Source organism: Acomys russatus, chromosome 7 (assembly GCF_903995435.1).
Source record: "Acomys russatus chromosome 7, mAcoRus1.1, whole genome shotgun sequence".
NCBI lineage: Eukaryota > Metazoa > Chordata > Mammalia > Rodentia > Muridae > Acomys > Acomys russatus.
In genome coordinates, this window is record NC_067143.1 from 5,455,133 (window position 1) to 5,469,954 (window position 14,822).

Below are 14,822 nucleotides of genomic sequence, written 5' to 3' on the forward strand. Positions count from 1 at the left end.
GGAGTCTCGGGACCCGATCCTGGGCGGGGCTTTAAACAATCTGAGCCTCCTTTGCGTCGAAGGGGCAGCTTAGGAGCAGCCCAAGGTGGTGCTGGTGTCTCTCCAGGTAAATAGAAGGCCACGCGGAGGGAGAGCGCTCTGCTTCCTCACAGCTTTCTGCCTCCTCCTGGGCCTGAAAGCTGGAACTTCTGCCTGAGTCAGCTATTTCTGAATTATCTGGGGCCACACTGTCACAGTCATCTTCCTCCTCCGTGTCCTCCCTGGGCAGTAGACCAGGCCTTGAGGAGGGCACTTGTATGGGGGGTGGCAGGCCTGGGCTACGACTTCCTCAGCTGATGGCGAGTCACTGTCTTCCTCCTCCGTGTCCTCCCCTGGACAGGAGACCCAGGCCTTCAGGAGAGCACTTGTATGGGGGGTGTCGCAGGCCTGGGCTACGATTTCCTCAGCTGATGGCGAGTCACTGTCTTCCTCCTCCGTGTCCTCCCCTGGGCAGGAGACCCAGGACTTCAGGAGAGCACTTGTAGGCGGGGCGGCACAGGTGTGAGCTACATATTCCTCCTCAGACCCCCAATCATCATCATCATCATCCTCCGTGTCCTCTCCTGGGCAGTAGACCCAAGCCTTCAGGAGAGCACTTGTAGGCGGGGCGGCACAGGTGTGAGCTATATCTTCCTCCTCAGACCCCCAATCATCATCATCCTCCGTGTCCTCTCCTGGGCGATACACCCAAGCCTTCAGGACGGCATGTGCAGGAGAGGTAGGGGCGGACAAGGCCTTATCTTCCTCTTCCTCTGTGGACCCCCAATCACCATCGTCTTCCTCCTCCGTGTCCTCTCCCGGGCGATACACCCAAGCCTTCAGGAAGGCACTCCCAGCACAGACAGACAAGGACGAAGCCTCAGCTTCTCTCTCTTCGTCGGTTTCTGCATTCTGACAAGGCTGACCCTGCCCTGTCCTGTGTGGCTCCGCGTTGGCTTGTCTCTCCTGCTTGGGCCCCTCTTGAGGGCAGAGGTGGTCCCAGGCTCTGGAGTGGGATCCAGAAGGAGAGTTGAGGAGGCCAGCTTTAGTTTCTGTTCTTTTTTCCTCCGTGGCTTGCTGTCCGGCCTCCCCTGGGTGATAGACAGAAGTGCTGGGTTTGTTTCCTGGAGGCAGGTAAGCAGCAGAGCCTTGGAAAGCTGCCTTCACAGGTTGTCCATCCTCGGCTGGGCAACCCTCCCAGTGTGGTGTGGGATAAGGCAGCCCAGCCACACCCTTTTTAGCCACCACCTCCCCAAGGCTCTTATCAGCCTCTTGCAGGCCTGGGGACAGGAGTTCAGGCAGGCCAGCTGGGCGCGCGTGCTGCTTTTCATCGAATTCGTCATCTGAAAGTCCCCAAGTTTTAGGAAGGGAACTGCTGGCTTCCACATCGTGACAGGGCCCCTGGGCTGCTTCACTCTGCCCAGGGGCTCCACTTTCTTCAGCCTTCCCGTGCGGGAGGTGATTCTCAGGGACAAGGGGAGGTGTCAGCGTAGCCTCTCTCTGACTTGCACCTGTTAGTGTTTCTGCCAGCCAGGGCTCTGGGACTTCTGGGCCCTTCAGGCGGCTCCAGGCCCGGCTGAGGAAGCCCATCAGCGGAGACAGGAGGTAGAAGGCGTGGGCATCCCTCCAGTGCAGGGTGGTATGTTGGGGTCTTGGGCTTGGAGCCATATGTCTGGGCTGGAAAAGGGAGATAAATTGTTTAGAAGCCATTCTGGAAACAGGCCACAGCCCTGAGTCATGGTAACATACTCGTCACGGGGCAGCACGTGAGTCCCTGCCTCGGATTCCTAAGAACACAGCTCACACACAGCCGGCTCCACCCCTGGTTCTCCTCTCTCAATACCCCGAGAGTTCTACATTAGTCCTGAGGACGCAGAGCCCAGCCCAGCTAAACCCTTTCTTCAACCCAGTCATCGATCCCTGATCCCTGCCCAGCCCTCCTCAGCCCTCCAAGAGTGTGCCTTCTAAGGACCCTTCTCCCCTCACCCCTCGGCGTCTGCGCTCACGTCCCCAAAACCGTCTCCTGACTCCCTCTCGGCCCCGGGGCACCCCTCCTGCTTAGAGTCCAGCCCTTTTTTCGGCTCACATAGGCACGGCAGTTCCGGCATGCAGGCCCCCTTCCCCTTTAGTCGCCTTTCCTCCCCAGGTCCCCCCCACCTCCCGCCACCTCGGACCCCGGGCCCCTCCCCAGGCCCCATGCCCGACGCACCGGCGGGCTGCACGTCACCCCGGAGGAAGGAGCGCGGGTTCGGGCTGCCAGAAGCGGTCGCGGGTCCGGACTGGTCGCAAAGCCAGCGCGTTCATGTCGCCCTCAGGCGTGGGGCTCGGGGACGCGAAGTCTCACAGGCTGTCCCGACAAAGGGGTGCGGGATCGCGCGGCGTCTCGCATGTAATCTTCCACAGGTTGAGAGCTGGCTGCAATCTGAGTCAACAACATCCGCGCCACTTTTATACCCTGACGCGTAGTGACGTCACGGGAAGGCGGGGTCTCGGAAGTCCCTGGGAAATGTGGGAAGTGGAAAACAACACCGAACTTCTCGCGGAGAGTCCGGCCTCTGTGACGTCACGCAGCTTTCCAGGCGTGTCCTTGCCTCGAACCGAGCGAGCAGTTGATCGCCAAGGAATTTCCTCAGCCAGGCACACCCCAATTAGTTTCTTTTCTTTCTTTTTCTTTTTTTTTTTTTTTTCGAGACAGGGTTTCTCTGTGTAGCCTTGGCTGGCCTGGACTCGCTTTGTAGACCAGGCTGGCCTCGAACTCACTGAGATCGGCCTGCCTGTTGCCTCCCGAGTGCCGGGATTAAAGGCGCACCCACCACCACCCGGCTCTTTTTTCTTTTTTTAAGAGACAGGGACTGGCCTCCAACTCAAATATCCTGCTGCTGTCTCCAGAATGCTGGGATTAAGGGCGTGAACCACCACGCCCGGCTTTTGCTTCCAGGCAAGGGTGATTTGTTTTGTTTTGTTATTCGAAACTGGATCTCTCTGATTATCCCTAGCTGTCCTGGAACTCTCTAAACCGGGCTGGCCTTGAACTAACGAGATCCTCTTGCCACTGCCTCGAGATGATAGGATTAAAGGCATGCCATTACGCCCAGCTGTATTTACTATTTAAAGAAAAAAAAAACTTAAAATGCCAGTTGTGGCCGGGCATGGCGGCACACCCCTTTAATCCCAGCACTCAGGAGGCAGAGGCAGGCAGATCTCTGTGAGTTCCAGGCCAGCCTGGTCTACAAAGTGAATCCAGGACAGCAAGGACTACAAGAGAAACCCTGTCTGGAAAAACAAACAAACAAAACATGCCAGCTGTGGTGGCTCACGCCTTTAATTAAAAACCCAGCACTCGGGAGGCAGAGGTAGGCGGATCTCTGAGTTAGAGGCCAGCTTGGTCTACAATATGAGTTACAGGGCAGCCAAGGCAACGCAGAGAAACGCTATCTCGAGGAAAAGAAAAAAAGGGGGGGGGGGGGGAGAAAAGAAAAAAGAGAAAGGGAGGGGGCAGGTTGGGGGAGGGGCCTGGAGAGATGGCTCAGAGGTTAAGGATACTGACTGCTCTTGCAGAGGTCCAGAGTTCAATTCCCAGAAACGCGTGGTGGCTCACAGCCATCTACAATATGATCTGATGCCCTCTTCTGGCCTGCAGGGGTATGTGCAGGCAGAGTACTGTATACATAATAATAAATGATTAAAAATTTAAAAATAAACAAAACAGAGCCAGGGGTGGTGGCACACGCCTTTAATTCCCAGCACTCGGGAGGCAGAGGCAGGTGGATCCCTGTGAGTTCGAAGCCAGCCTGGTCTACAGAGTGAGTCTAGACAGCCAAGTCTACACAGAGAAACCCTGTGTCAAAAAACAAAACAAAACAAAAACAAACAAAACAGGGTGCTGGAGAGATAGCTCAGTGGTTAAGAACCCTGGCTGTTCTTCCAGAGGTCCTGAGTTCAATTCCCGGTACCCACATGGCAGCTCACAACTGGAACTAGAGGTTCCAGAAGATCTGACACCCTCTCACAGACATACATGCAGGCCAAACACAATGCACATAGAATAAATAAATTGTTTTTAAAAAAAATAAATAAAAATTTTAAACTTTTTTTCATATTTATTATGTGTGTTTCCCTGCCTGTATAAATATGTACATCTATTGTTTCAGATCATCCCCCAACATACATCAAGTCTGTATACAGTGCTTTGGAGGCCAGAAGATGCCATCAGATCTCCTGGAACTGGAGTTAGAGATGACTGTGAGCCTCCATGTGGGTTCTGGGAACTAAGTTTGGGTCCTCTGCAAGAGCAGCAAGTGTGTAAGCCCTGAGACATCTTTCTAGTCCCTTGGTTGTTTGCGGGTGTGTGTCTGTCTGGTTTTTCTTTTGCTTTGTTTTTGGACCCTGGCTGTTCTGGAGCTCACCGGGTAAGCTCAGGCCAACCTTAATCTTTGGGCAATCCTGTATACAGAAGAGCAGTGACCGCAGCCCACCGCCTGCCTTCATGGAGCTCTCTTCTTTCACTTCTTACCCAAAACCAAACCAAAACAAAACAAAAAACCATTTATTTCCATTCCTTTGTTTTGTTTTTGTCTTTTGACAGGGACCCATATTGTATTCCAGGTCTGCCTGGAACTTACTAAGCAACCTGGGCTGAACTCAACGTCTGTAGCCCAGGCTGCCCTGGAGGTCTCGTCAGTCCTACCTCAGCCTTCCCAGTCTAGAGGCTACAATGTGACCTCAAATAAATAGAGGCTATGTAGAGCATGCCTGTAATCCCAGCACTCTGGGAGACAGAGGCAGGCTGGTCTACAGAATGAAAAGGCTACCCAAAGAAACCCTGTCTCGAAAAACCAAAAAATAAATAGAGAACGGAGGGCACTGGTAGACAGACTCCTGTGCCTTCACAGGCAGGCACCTGCATTTTAAAAATTTATACAAAGTTTCTGCTTATGTAATTTGAAATTCTAATTGGGCTGTACACTGGTGGGGTGTGGTTCTGCTCCAGAGACCCAGTTCCAGCCTCCTCCCCCCTCTCTTTCTGGTGTGTGCACATGTGGTGTGTGTGTGTGTGTGTGTGTGTGTGTGTGTATGTGTATAGGTGTGTGGTGTGTTGACTCCCAGGGCCTCAAACATACTGAGCAGTGCTCTCCTGGAACTGCACTCTGAACCCTGCCTTTATTCCTCCGTGTGTCTGGAGGCACCATACCTGCCTCCTAACGGTTTATCAGTCAGATGTGAAGGAGCCATTTCAAAATGGCCACTTAACTCTGTCCCTGCCAGAAGCCAGCACTCTGGGGCTATCTTCTCTCCTTCCAGGCCCATTAATGAGTCATTTGGTCAAGGCCACACTTGTGGACCAAGGGTGGGCGCTCCTGAGTCGTGACGCATACCTCCCCAGGCACCAGCAGCCAGGCTAAGTCCCAACTTTGCAAGGTTTCAGGACTTGGAGATTCCATTCCTTGAAAGACGCAGGACACTTCTCTTGAAGGTGCCAGGGGCTCAAACCCTAGTAACAACAAACCCACTGTGCCCTGGGGTTCCAGCCTCTGCCCCAAACATACAGGAGTGCCAGCTACAGCTTAGGGGAGTCAGGAGTTGGGGGAGCCCAACCCTCTCCTTGCTGTGGGGGCAGCTGAAGCCAGGGGTCAGGTTGTAGTAGGGAGGCCAGGAGAGGCGGGGACAGCCAGGATTGGGAGGGGAAGACAGCCGCGTGGGCGGTGGCCAGAGGGAGGGAAAGCCCAGCGGAGAGGAAAGAGAGACCGGGAAGAGCGAGGAGGAGAGAAAGTGAGGAAGAGAACGTGAAAAAGAGAAAGGAAACAGATGTGTCTGGTCGGGGAGAAAGAGAAGAGATTGAGTGTAGAGAGAGGAAGTAGGAGGGAGTGGGATGACCCTGGAGGGAGCAGGGGGAGGGGTTTAGACAGGAGCAGAAAGGTAAGGAAGGGAGTGGGAGAGAGGTAACACAGGCAGACAAGAGGGGAAGAGAGAGAGAAAGAGACTCACAAACAAGACAGAGAAGAAAAGAAAGCAAGTCTCAGGTGAGGAGAGAGAGCGATCAACACTGAGAAGCAGTGTCTGAGGCACTAAGAAAGTGACAGATCCTAGTCACTGGGACACCAGAGCTGGGTAAGTCCCTGGCTGGACTGGGAGGGATTTGCCTGGATGCCATTTCTGGTATCTTAGGACTTGTCTTGGGAAATGGGCAAAGATGCTTTGGGGAGTTGGGGGGAGGGAAATTCCTGAGGGAAGACAGAGACAGGTAGCCCAGGGTACCCTGAAGGAGGCAGGGAGCAGGGTCCTTATGCATAGAGCGGGGGGGTCACATTCCTGGCCTGAATTCAGGGGCAGGAATAAAGGCACCCCTATTCTGTTGGCCTGGCTGCAGACAGCTGCCCCCCTCCCCAGCTGCCAGAGCCGCCCACCTCTCCTGGCACGGCTCTTGGTATGTGATCCCTGGCCATGGCCTCCCCCAGCCCCTCAGTCCCCAAACAACAGTTTCTTTCTCCTCAGCCTCCTCTGACCTTCGAGCCCTGACCCAACTCTCCTCAGCCCCCCACAGTGGAGAGACACAGCCCCTTTCTCTTTCTCCCCAAGCTCTCGATGGAGCAGGGTCGACCCCGGAGCAGCCTCAGCCTGGCCAGCAGCGCTTCGACAGTTTCTTCTCTGAGCAGCCTGAGTACCAAGGTCCTTCTGTCCTTCGGGATGGGATGGGGAGGAAGGGGCCTTCTGAGCTGTCCTGTCCTATTTCCTAGCTGTGGGTTCTGTGCCATCACAGGGATGCCAATTGTCAAGGACAGGGATCCTTAGTGACTGGGGCTGCCAGACTGGTCCCAAGTTGAGCATCAGCTGCAGCCGGGAATTTGGAGACATTCCCGGCTCGGTCCCCACCCCTCTCAGTCTTCCTAATTCTAAGCCAAAAGAACAACAAGCCTAGACTGAGCGGAGGTGGCTACTCTTGACTGGACTAGGGCACTTTCTCCTCTAGTCTATAACCATCGGACTGCGCTTTTTTTTTTTTTTTTTCCCAAGACAGGGTTTCTCTGTGTACCCCTGGCTGTCCTGGACTCGCTTTGTAGACCAGGCTGGCCTCGAACTCACAGAGATCTGCTTGCCTCTGCCTCCTGAGGGCTGGGTTTAAAGGTGTGTGCCTTTAATTTTAAATCTCTAATCCTTCCTCTGCCTCCAAAATGATGGGACGACAGGTGTGAACAGCCACCCTCAGTTTACACAACGCTGGGACTTGACCACATGCTTCATGCATAAGGAAGCACTGTAGCAACCCAGCTAAGACCCTTGTCATGGTTCGTTTGTTTTGTGACACGGTCTCACACGGCACAGACTGTCCTGGCACTCGCTCTGTTTGTGAGAATGACCTTGAGATCCTGGTCCTCCTGTGTATCCCAAGTGCTGGTTTTATAGCCGGGTGCCACCATGTTTGGCCCCCTTGCCTGCCTTCTAAGGGAAATCCACATTCCTGTGCTCCTATTACCCCTCAGAAGCCTACCCGGGCAGTACACAAGGTCCATGCCTTTGGGAAAAGGAACCATGCCCTTCGGCGAGACCCGAACCTTCCTGTGCACATCCGTGGCTGGCTGCATAAGCAGGTGAGGTTGGACAAGGCTGAGGTCCCTGGATGCTGTGACTGGCTACTGACTTTCCTTCCACATTGCCACCACCTGCTGCTTCTGCCTCCCTGCTCCCCACCCCCCAACCCTGCATACTTGAATCATTCATTCCCTGACTGTGGTTTGAACATTTCATGTTCCTGGCCCCAGGACACAGGTTATACACATTAGATGAACGAGCATCTATGCCATACTTGAGATCGTTAAGGTGGGCTGGAGAGATAGCTCAGAGGTTAAGAGCACTGTCTGCTCTTCCAGAGGTCCTGAGTTCAATTCCCAGCAACCACATGGTGGCTCACAACCATCTATAATGGGATCTGGTGCCCTTTTCTGGCCTGCAGATGTGCATGCAAGCAGAACACTGTATACATAATAAATACATCTTTTTTCTTTCTTTTTGTTTGTTTTTGAGACAAGGTTTCTCTGTGTAGCCTTGGCTGTCATGGACTCGATTTATAGACCAGGCTGGCCTTGAACTCACAGACATCCACTTGCCACTGCCTCTCAAGTGCTGGGATTTGATGCCCGGCTCTTTTTTTCTTTTTCTAAATATATCTTTTTTTCCCCCGAGATTCTAAATAAATCATAAAAAATAAAAGAGGCCGGGCGTGGTGACACATGCCTTTAATCCTAGCACTCGGGAGGCAGAGGCATGTGGTTCGAGGCCAGCCTAGTCTACAAAGCGAGTCCAAGGTAGCCAAGACTACACAGAGTAACCCTGTCTCCAAAAACCAAAAGAGAGAGAGAAACAGAGAGAGAGGGGAGAAGAAGAATATCATTAAGGTGAAATGCAGAGCATGTTGGTGTATGCCTGTAATCGCAGCACTCCTGAGGCAGAGACAGGCAGATCTCAGTGAGGCAGGCATGGTCTACAATAGCAAGTTTCAGGACAGCTAAGGCAACATAGAGAGACCCTGTTACTGAACCAAATCAAAAGAAAACAAGATGGTGATCAGGGTAGGGCAGGAATTGGGTAATGGACAGGCCTATAATGGTGCTAAGGAGGAAGAGGCAGGGGGATCATCAAGACTAGCCTTGGCTATAGAGCAAATTCATGGGCAGCCTGGGCTATTTAAGACCTAGTATTGAATCAAAGAAGACCCACAAACCTTTGGCTGTTGGAAGATAGGGACCCTCCACATCTCAGACTTCAACATTTCACCCGGACCCTCAACCAAACTTTCCAGCATCTTCTCATGCCTCAAAGGGCAGATGGGAAGTCATGAGGCTCCTTGTGGAGGTATGGCTTTTCTCTTCTTTCTTTCTTTCCTTCTTTCTTTCTTTTCTTTCTTCTTTCTTTCTTTTTTTGGTTTTTGAAACAAGGTTTCTCTGTAAAGCCTTGGCTGTCCTAGACTCGCTTTGTAGACCGGGCTGGCCTCGAACTCACAGAGATCCGCCTGCCTCTGCCTCCCGAGTGCTGGGATTAAAGGTGTGCAGCACCATACCCGGTATGTATGACTTTTTCTAAGGCATAGATTACAAGAGTCTAAGCTTAAACTGAGCGTGGTGACACACGCCTTTAATCCCAGCACTCAGGAGGCAGAGGCAAGTGGATCTCTCTAAGTTGGAGGTCAGCCTGGTCTATAGAGTATGTTTCAAACAGCCAGGGCTACACAGAGAAACCCTGTCTTGGGGGTAGGGGGAGTGGCCAAGCTTAGAGCCAGAAGTGCTGTTGCTCAGTCATCATATCAACACGGTACTGTTGGCTACCCCAGCCCCTCCACCGTCTTTGGGTCTCTGCCCCCATCTCTCTTTCCTTGGGTCTCTCTAAGTCCCTCTATTTCTGTCTTTGTCTCTCTTTCGCCATTCTCAGTCCCTCTGTCACCCTGGGTCACTTCCTCCATCTAGTTTCTCCCTGCCTTCTGTTCAGCCTCTTTCTCATCTCTCTCCCTAGGACAGCTCAGGCCTCCGGCTGTGGAAACGCCGTTGGTTCGTCCTCTCAGGCCATTGTCTCTTCTATTACAAGGGTCAGTGTCCCTGCTCGCCCCTCCCCACCACTTTCTCCCTGAGGCCTCTAGGTTCCCTGACACCTTCCTGACCTCTGACCTCAACCTCTCTCTGCAGACAGCAGAGAGGAGAGTGTCCTGGGCAGTGTACTGTTACCCAGCTACAGCGTCAGGCCAGACGGGCCGGGAGCCCCGCGTGGCCGGCGATTCACCTTTACAGTGAGTATGTGTGTGGGTTCTAGGGAGGTGGGAGGCAGGAATGGGAGGTGACCACGCATTGGGGTTTCCACATCTGGACATGTGAGGTCGCACCATGATTCCTCTAATCGTCCTGGTCCCAAGCCTCTGTCCCTTGCAGGCAGAGCACCCAGGCATGAGGACCTATGTGCTGGCAGCTGACACACTGGAGGACCTGAGAGGTTGGCTTCGGGCTCTGGGAAGGGCCTCTCGTGCAGAGGGGGACGACTGGTGAGTGAAAGCCCAGGCATGCCCTCCCTGGAGAGCCCCTCCTTTGTAGGGCAGCCATTTAAATTAGCGATTACTATCTCCTAAGTAGCCTCCACCCACAACGACTCCCCCCCCAAGGAACTTCCTCCAATAGCAAAAAATTTTTTCTTTTTTTTTTTTTTTTTTGAGACAGGGTTTCTCTGTGTAGCCTTAGCTGTCCTGGAGTCACTAAGTACATCAGACTGGCCTTGAACTCACAGTGATCTGCCTGCCTCTGCCTCCCAAGTGCTGGGATTAAAGGCGTGCATCACCACCTCCTGGCTTTTCTCCAGTTCTTTTTTTACTGGGGATTGAAGCTAGGGTTTTATATTTTAAGTAAGCTGTCTAGCACTGAGCTACCTCTCCAGTTTTATTTTAAAATGAGAGAGAGAGTGTGTGTGTGTCACACCTGTGAGTGGACAGGCGCCTGGGTCAGTGCGCGTGGAGGCGTGAGCTGGACCTCAGGTGCCTTTCTCCACTTCCCTCCGCCTTATTGCCATGAGCAGGGTCTCTCACTGAGCCAGAAGCTCGTTGTATTAGTTAGGCTGGCTGGCCCATAAGCTCTCAGGGTCTGACTTCTCAGCTCCCCAGTTTCCTTGGGTATTACTTCCCCTAGCTGTTTCTTTTGTTAGTTTTGGTTTTTGAGACAGGCACTCACTGTATAACCCTAGTTGGCCTGGAACTCAGATGCACCTGCCTCTACCTCCCTGGGGCTGGGATTAAAAGTGTATACCACCTTGCCCTGACTGTTTTGCCTTTTGTGGGACAAATTGTCTCAGGCACTTTCCCATCTGCCCCAATCCCTGGACCTCAGGACACTGGGCCCGTCCCAATAGAACCCAGTGGCCTGTTAGGAGCAAGAGTGAGGAAAATGTCCCTCCATATGTCCACTTGCTAGTGGAATACCTAGGTCACCTGCACGTCCCCAGCCTGGGGAAGGTCCTGGAGGCCCCGGAGGGCCCCCAGAAGTGAGCAGAAGGGAAGAGGGCGCATCTCAGATCACCAGAAGTAGCTCGGCTCGCCAGAGGTCGTGGCAGACACGGAACGCACACTCCCAGCCCTACAGGTGACCTGCAGCCTGGCACCTGGAGCCTGAGGACCAGGAGCCCAGAGTAAGAAGGGACACTTTGGGGACTTGGCCTAAAGGTAGAGCCCAATCATCACAGGTTGAGGGCGTGGCGTGGAGGAAGGAGCAGCTGAAGGGGGTGCTTGGACCAGTTAAGTTGGAGGTCTAAGGAAAGAAGGAGTCAGTTGGAGGCTTAAGAGAAGGATGGTGCTGGAGATGTCTTGGTCCTTTGCACACAAGCCAATACAGATGCTTCCAAAGGGAACTCGCCCAGAATCTGTCCTGCAGAGAGGGGCAGTGCGACTCAGGAAAGCCAGTTCACTTGTGAGGTGGACTGGGAGCACGGGCTCAGCCTAACTCAGTTTCCCGATTCTCTCCTTTCCACAGGCTGTTCTCACCCCTCTCCCGCCCGCCCTCCCCTCTGAGCCTTCCCCGTCCACGGTCTGCTCCGGCGCGGCGACCCCCTCTCTCAGCAGGAGACATTTCTTTTCCTGCCCGACCTCACACTCCTTTGAGTCGCATCGATGTCCGACCCCCTCTGGATTGGGGACCTCAAAGACAGACCCTCTCCCGACCTCCCACTCCACACCGAGGACCCTCTCCGACGCTGGCGGAGGCCGGCCACCCAGGAGTCCGCAACCCAGGAGACAGGAGGCAAGACACAGGTGCGCAGAGAGAGCGGACTACAATTCCCATTAGGCTTCAAAACTCGCTTTCCAGGCCAGTGATTGCATCATGCCTCCCAGGCATTATGGGGATTATAGTTCACAATGCAACTGGCCATTGCCCCATTCCCCCTACCCCCCACTCCACGTCCTGCCCCAAAAATCCATGTCCCATCAAGCCTCTAGATTATTCTTGTGCCATTGCTCCTGTGCATTGTGGGTATTGTAGTCCACTAAACTGTGAGGGCTAACCAGAGTTTGGTTTCCAGTTATTATTTCAAGATAGCCAGCTTCCTGATACTGTCTCATAGCTAGAATATCTGTAGCTAACTTCCAGCAGCCCTTAGCGGCTTTCCCAGGCTAGTCCACTTGATAATAGCCTGTGTTTGTGGAGCCAGTACAGTGGAGGATGTGTGTGTGTGCCCCGAACCCAGAGCCCACTCATACTAGACAAGCGTTCTACGCTGACCTACTCACTGGTCCTCATTTTCGCGTCTCATTTTGAGACGAGGCCTCCCTAAGTTGTCCAGGCTGTCCTTAAACTCACTCTGTAACCCAGGCCTCCAGAGTAGCCTGCGCCACTAGGCCTCACGAGATGATTTTACACATTTCTATTTCAGTCTACCCAGGCCTCTTCTGGTTCGCCCACCTATCTCCAGCTGCCTCCAAGACCCCCCGGGACCCGGGCCTCCATGATTTTGCTGGTAGGTTTCCTGCAGCACCAGGAATCTGCTAGAATCCCTCTCTTGCTTAACCTGCATGCAAGGTGATGGTTGTCTGCTGGCCAAACAACCCCGGAACGACCATTCAGGATCCCGGGCTGGGTGCTCTTGTTATTTTCCCATGGCTGATGGAACAAGGTAATATATATATAGCCGCTCCTAGGAATGGTCCATGAGAAGGTTTGTTTTTGTAGAAATGCGGAAGGCGGGGCTGGAGAGATGGCTCAGTGGCTAAGAGCACTGCCTGCTCTTCCAAAGGACCCAGGTTCAATTCCCAGCACCCACATGGCAGCTCACATGGTAACTCCAAGATCTGACACCCTCACACCAATGCACATAAATTAAAATTAAATAAAATATTAAAAAGAAAAAAAAAAAAGAAAAAAAGAAATGCGGAAGGCAACAGCCAGAGGCATCTGGAAGGGTCCAGACTGAACCAGGCCAGAGGAGGAACGAAGGGAGCCGGGGAGGGGGGGGGGGGAGAAATGGGAGGGAACAAAGAAGTGTAAGAGCCAAACATGGTGGCACATGCCTTTAGTCCCAGCAGTCAGATCTTTGTGAGTTCGAGGCCAGCCTGCTCTACAAAGTGAGTCCAGGAAAGGTAAGGCTACTGTCTCAAAACAAACAAACAACCGAACAACAAACAAACAACCCAAACCAACCAACCAACCAAACAAACAAACAAAAAAAGGGCCAACATGGCTGAGATTATATAGGAATCAGAGAAGCTGGGGGAAGGAGGTTCAGGCTAGGGGGTGGGGTGAGGAAAGTCCTGAGAGGAGCCAGGACTCTTGGCAACACTGAGGCTGCAGGCCAGCTTCCTCTTTGATAAGTTAGACAGGCACCTTATTGTTCTTGCTGTGGTGTTGTAAACCACCGGGGAAGACCAAAGACTTAGACTCAATTCAAATTTGGGTTTAATGAATCTTACTCTTTTTTTTTAAAGATTCATTTATTATGTATACAGTGTTCTGCCTGCATGTACACCTGCCCACCAGAAGAGGGCACCAGATCTCATTATAGATGGTTGTGAGCCACCATGTGGTTGCTGGGAATTGAACTCAGGATCTCTGCAAGAGCAGACAGTGCTCTTAACCTTTGAGCCATCTCTCCAGCCCCATGAATCTTATTCTTCCTGCTAGCAGAAAGGACGACAGCCTGAGAGCCCAAAGCATACCATGCCAGTGGGGGCTAAAGGAAGGGTTTATAGAAATGGACATCAAGGTGGGCACCATAATCATCTCATGCTTTATGGACTCCACAGCTGGCTCAGAAAACTGCTTTACGTGCCTCAGTTGTTTCTCTTTCCGGGTGTCAATAAAATGGCCGTCTTGTGGGTGGGTGGTGGTGCACGCCTTTAATCCCAGCACTGGGGAGGCAGAGACCGGTGGTTGATTACCTCACAGCGCCATTATTCTATTTTCTCCCATCCCCCCTTTGGGGCAGGGTCTCTCTGTGCAGCCTTGGTAGCACTCGCTGTCCTGGAACTCACTGTGTAGACCAGGCTGGCCCCAGAGATCTGCCTGCCACTGTCTGCAGCGTGCTGGGATTAAAGGGTGCACCACCATTATCTCACAGCAGGAACTAACCCCTGTGGGCTGCTAGGATCACTGGCCTTAGTAACTCAGGTATTTCAGGGTACAGGTCAGTGGCCCTAAGGGGTGCCATCACAGAGGAGTCCTGTGTAAATTATCCCACAGACCAGACCACCCGGGAAAGTGGCATTAGTGCCTGGGATAGACTGGTTTCTTCCTGGGCAGCCAATAACAGTGCCATCGAGTCAGAGCTGGTCGTCTCATTCCCACACTCTGAAGGCAGGGGTCTGGTGTTGAGGTGTCACCAGGGCAAGAGGTGAGGTGCTTTCTCATCTCACCTGGGCTTCCTGTTGGCAGAACCCTTGCTGTCCTCCTCCCAACCACCCCGGTACAGGAGCATCTTCTGTCATGTGCAGTTGTCATGTGTCTGTATCTGTCTGTGTAGGAATCTCAATGCGATGTCCTGGGAACTTCCGGGAAAGAAGGACATTTAGGGGCTGGAGACGTGGCTCTGTTGGAAGGGTGCTTGTCCACCATACACAAACCTTTGGCTTCCATCCCCTGCAACCACAGCCCCTCTGGCCAGGCTGGTGCACTCATGCCTGTAATCCCAGCACTAGAGATGCGCATGCAGGAAGATGAGAAGTGCCGGATTGGGTTGGAGAATTAACTCCGTGGCCAAGACCCTTGTGGCGGCTACTTCAGATGGTTCACAAAAGCCTGTAATTCCAGCTCCCAGGGGCTCTGATGGCTGCTTCTGTCACTGTCACTGGCACA

General features: G+C 53.1%; 1 protein-coding gene, 1 long non-coding RNA gene and 1 pseudogene across 3 annotated transcripts in view; 2 read left to right on the forward strand and 1 right to left on the reverse strand.

Moving 5' to 3' along the window:
* Window positions 1–2,465, reverse strand: part of LOC127192402 (protein phosphatase 1 regulatory subunit 15A-like) — a 4,506-nt gene extending 2,041 nt beyond the window's left edge. The window contains 5 exon segments of the mRNA XM_051149682.1: window positions 14–56; window positions 59–172; window positions 175–260; window positions 359–1,695; window positions 2,228–2,465. Of these exon segments, the coding sequence (XP_051005639.1) occupies window positions 14–56; window positions 59–172; window positions 175–260; window positions 359–1,686 (1,571 nt within the window). The 5' untranslated portion in view covers window positions 1,687–1,695; window positions 2,228–2,465.
* Window positions 2,466–6,056: 3,591 nt separating this feature from the next.
* On the forward strand, window positions 6,057–7,690 carry LOC127191435 (uncharacterized). Of its 2 annotated transcripts, none has more exons than XR_007830897.1 (3): window positions 6,057–6,126; window positions 6,511–6,684; window positions 7,497–7,690. It is a non-coding gene; the product is annotated as an uncharacterized LOC127191435 (long non-coding RNA). The 2 variants fall into 2 exon arrangements; XR_007830896.1 differs by having other exon boundaries at window positions 6,595–6,684.
* A 3,957-nt stretch (window positions 7,691–11,647) lies between these two features.
* LOC127192403 (uncharacterized) overlaps window positions 11,648–14,822 on the forward strand; it is a 28,230-nt pseudogene continuing 25,055 nt past the window's right edge.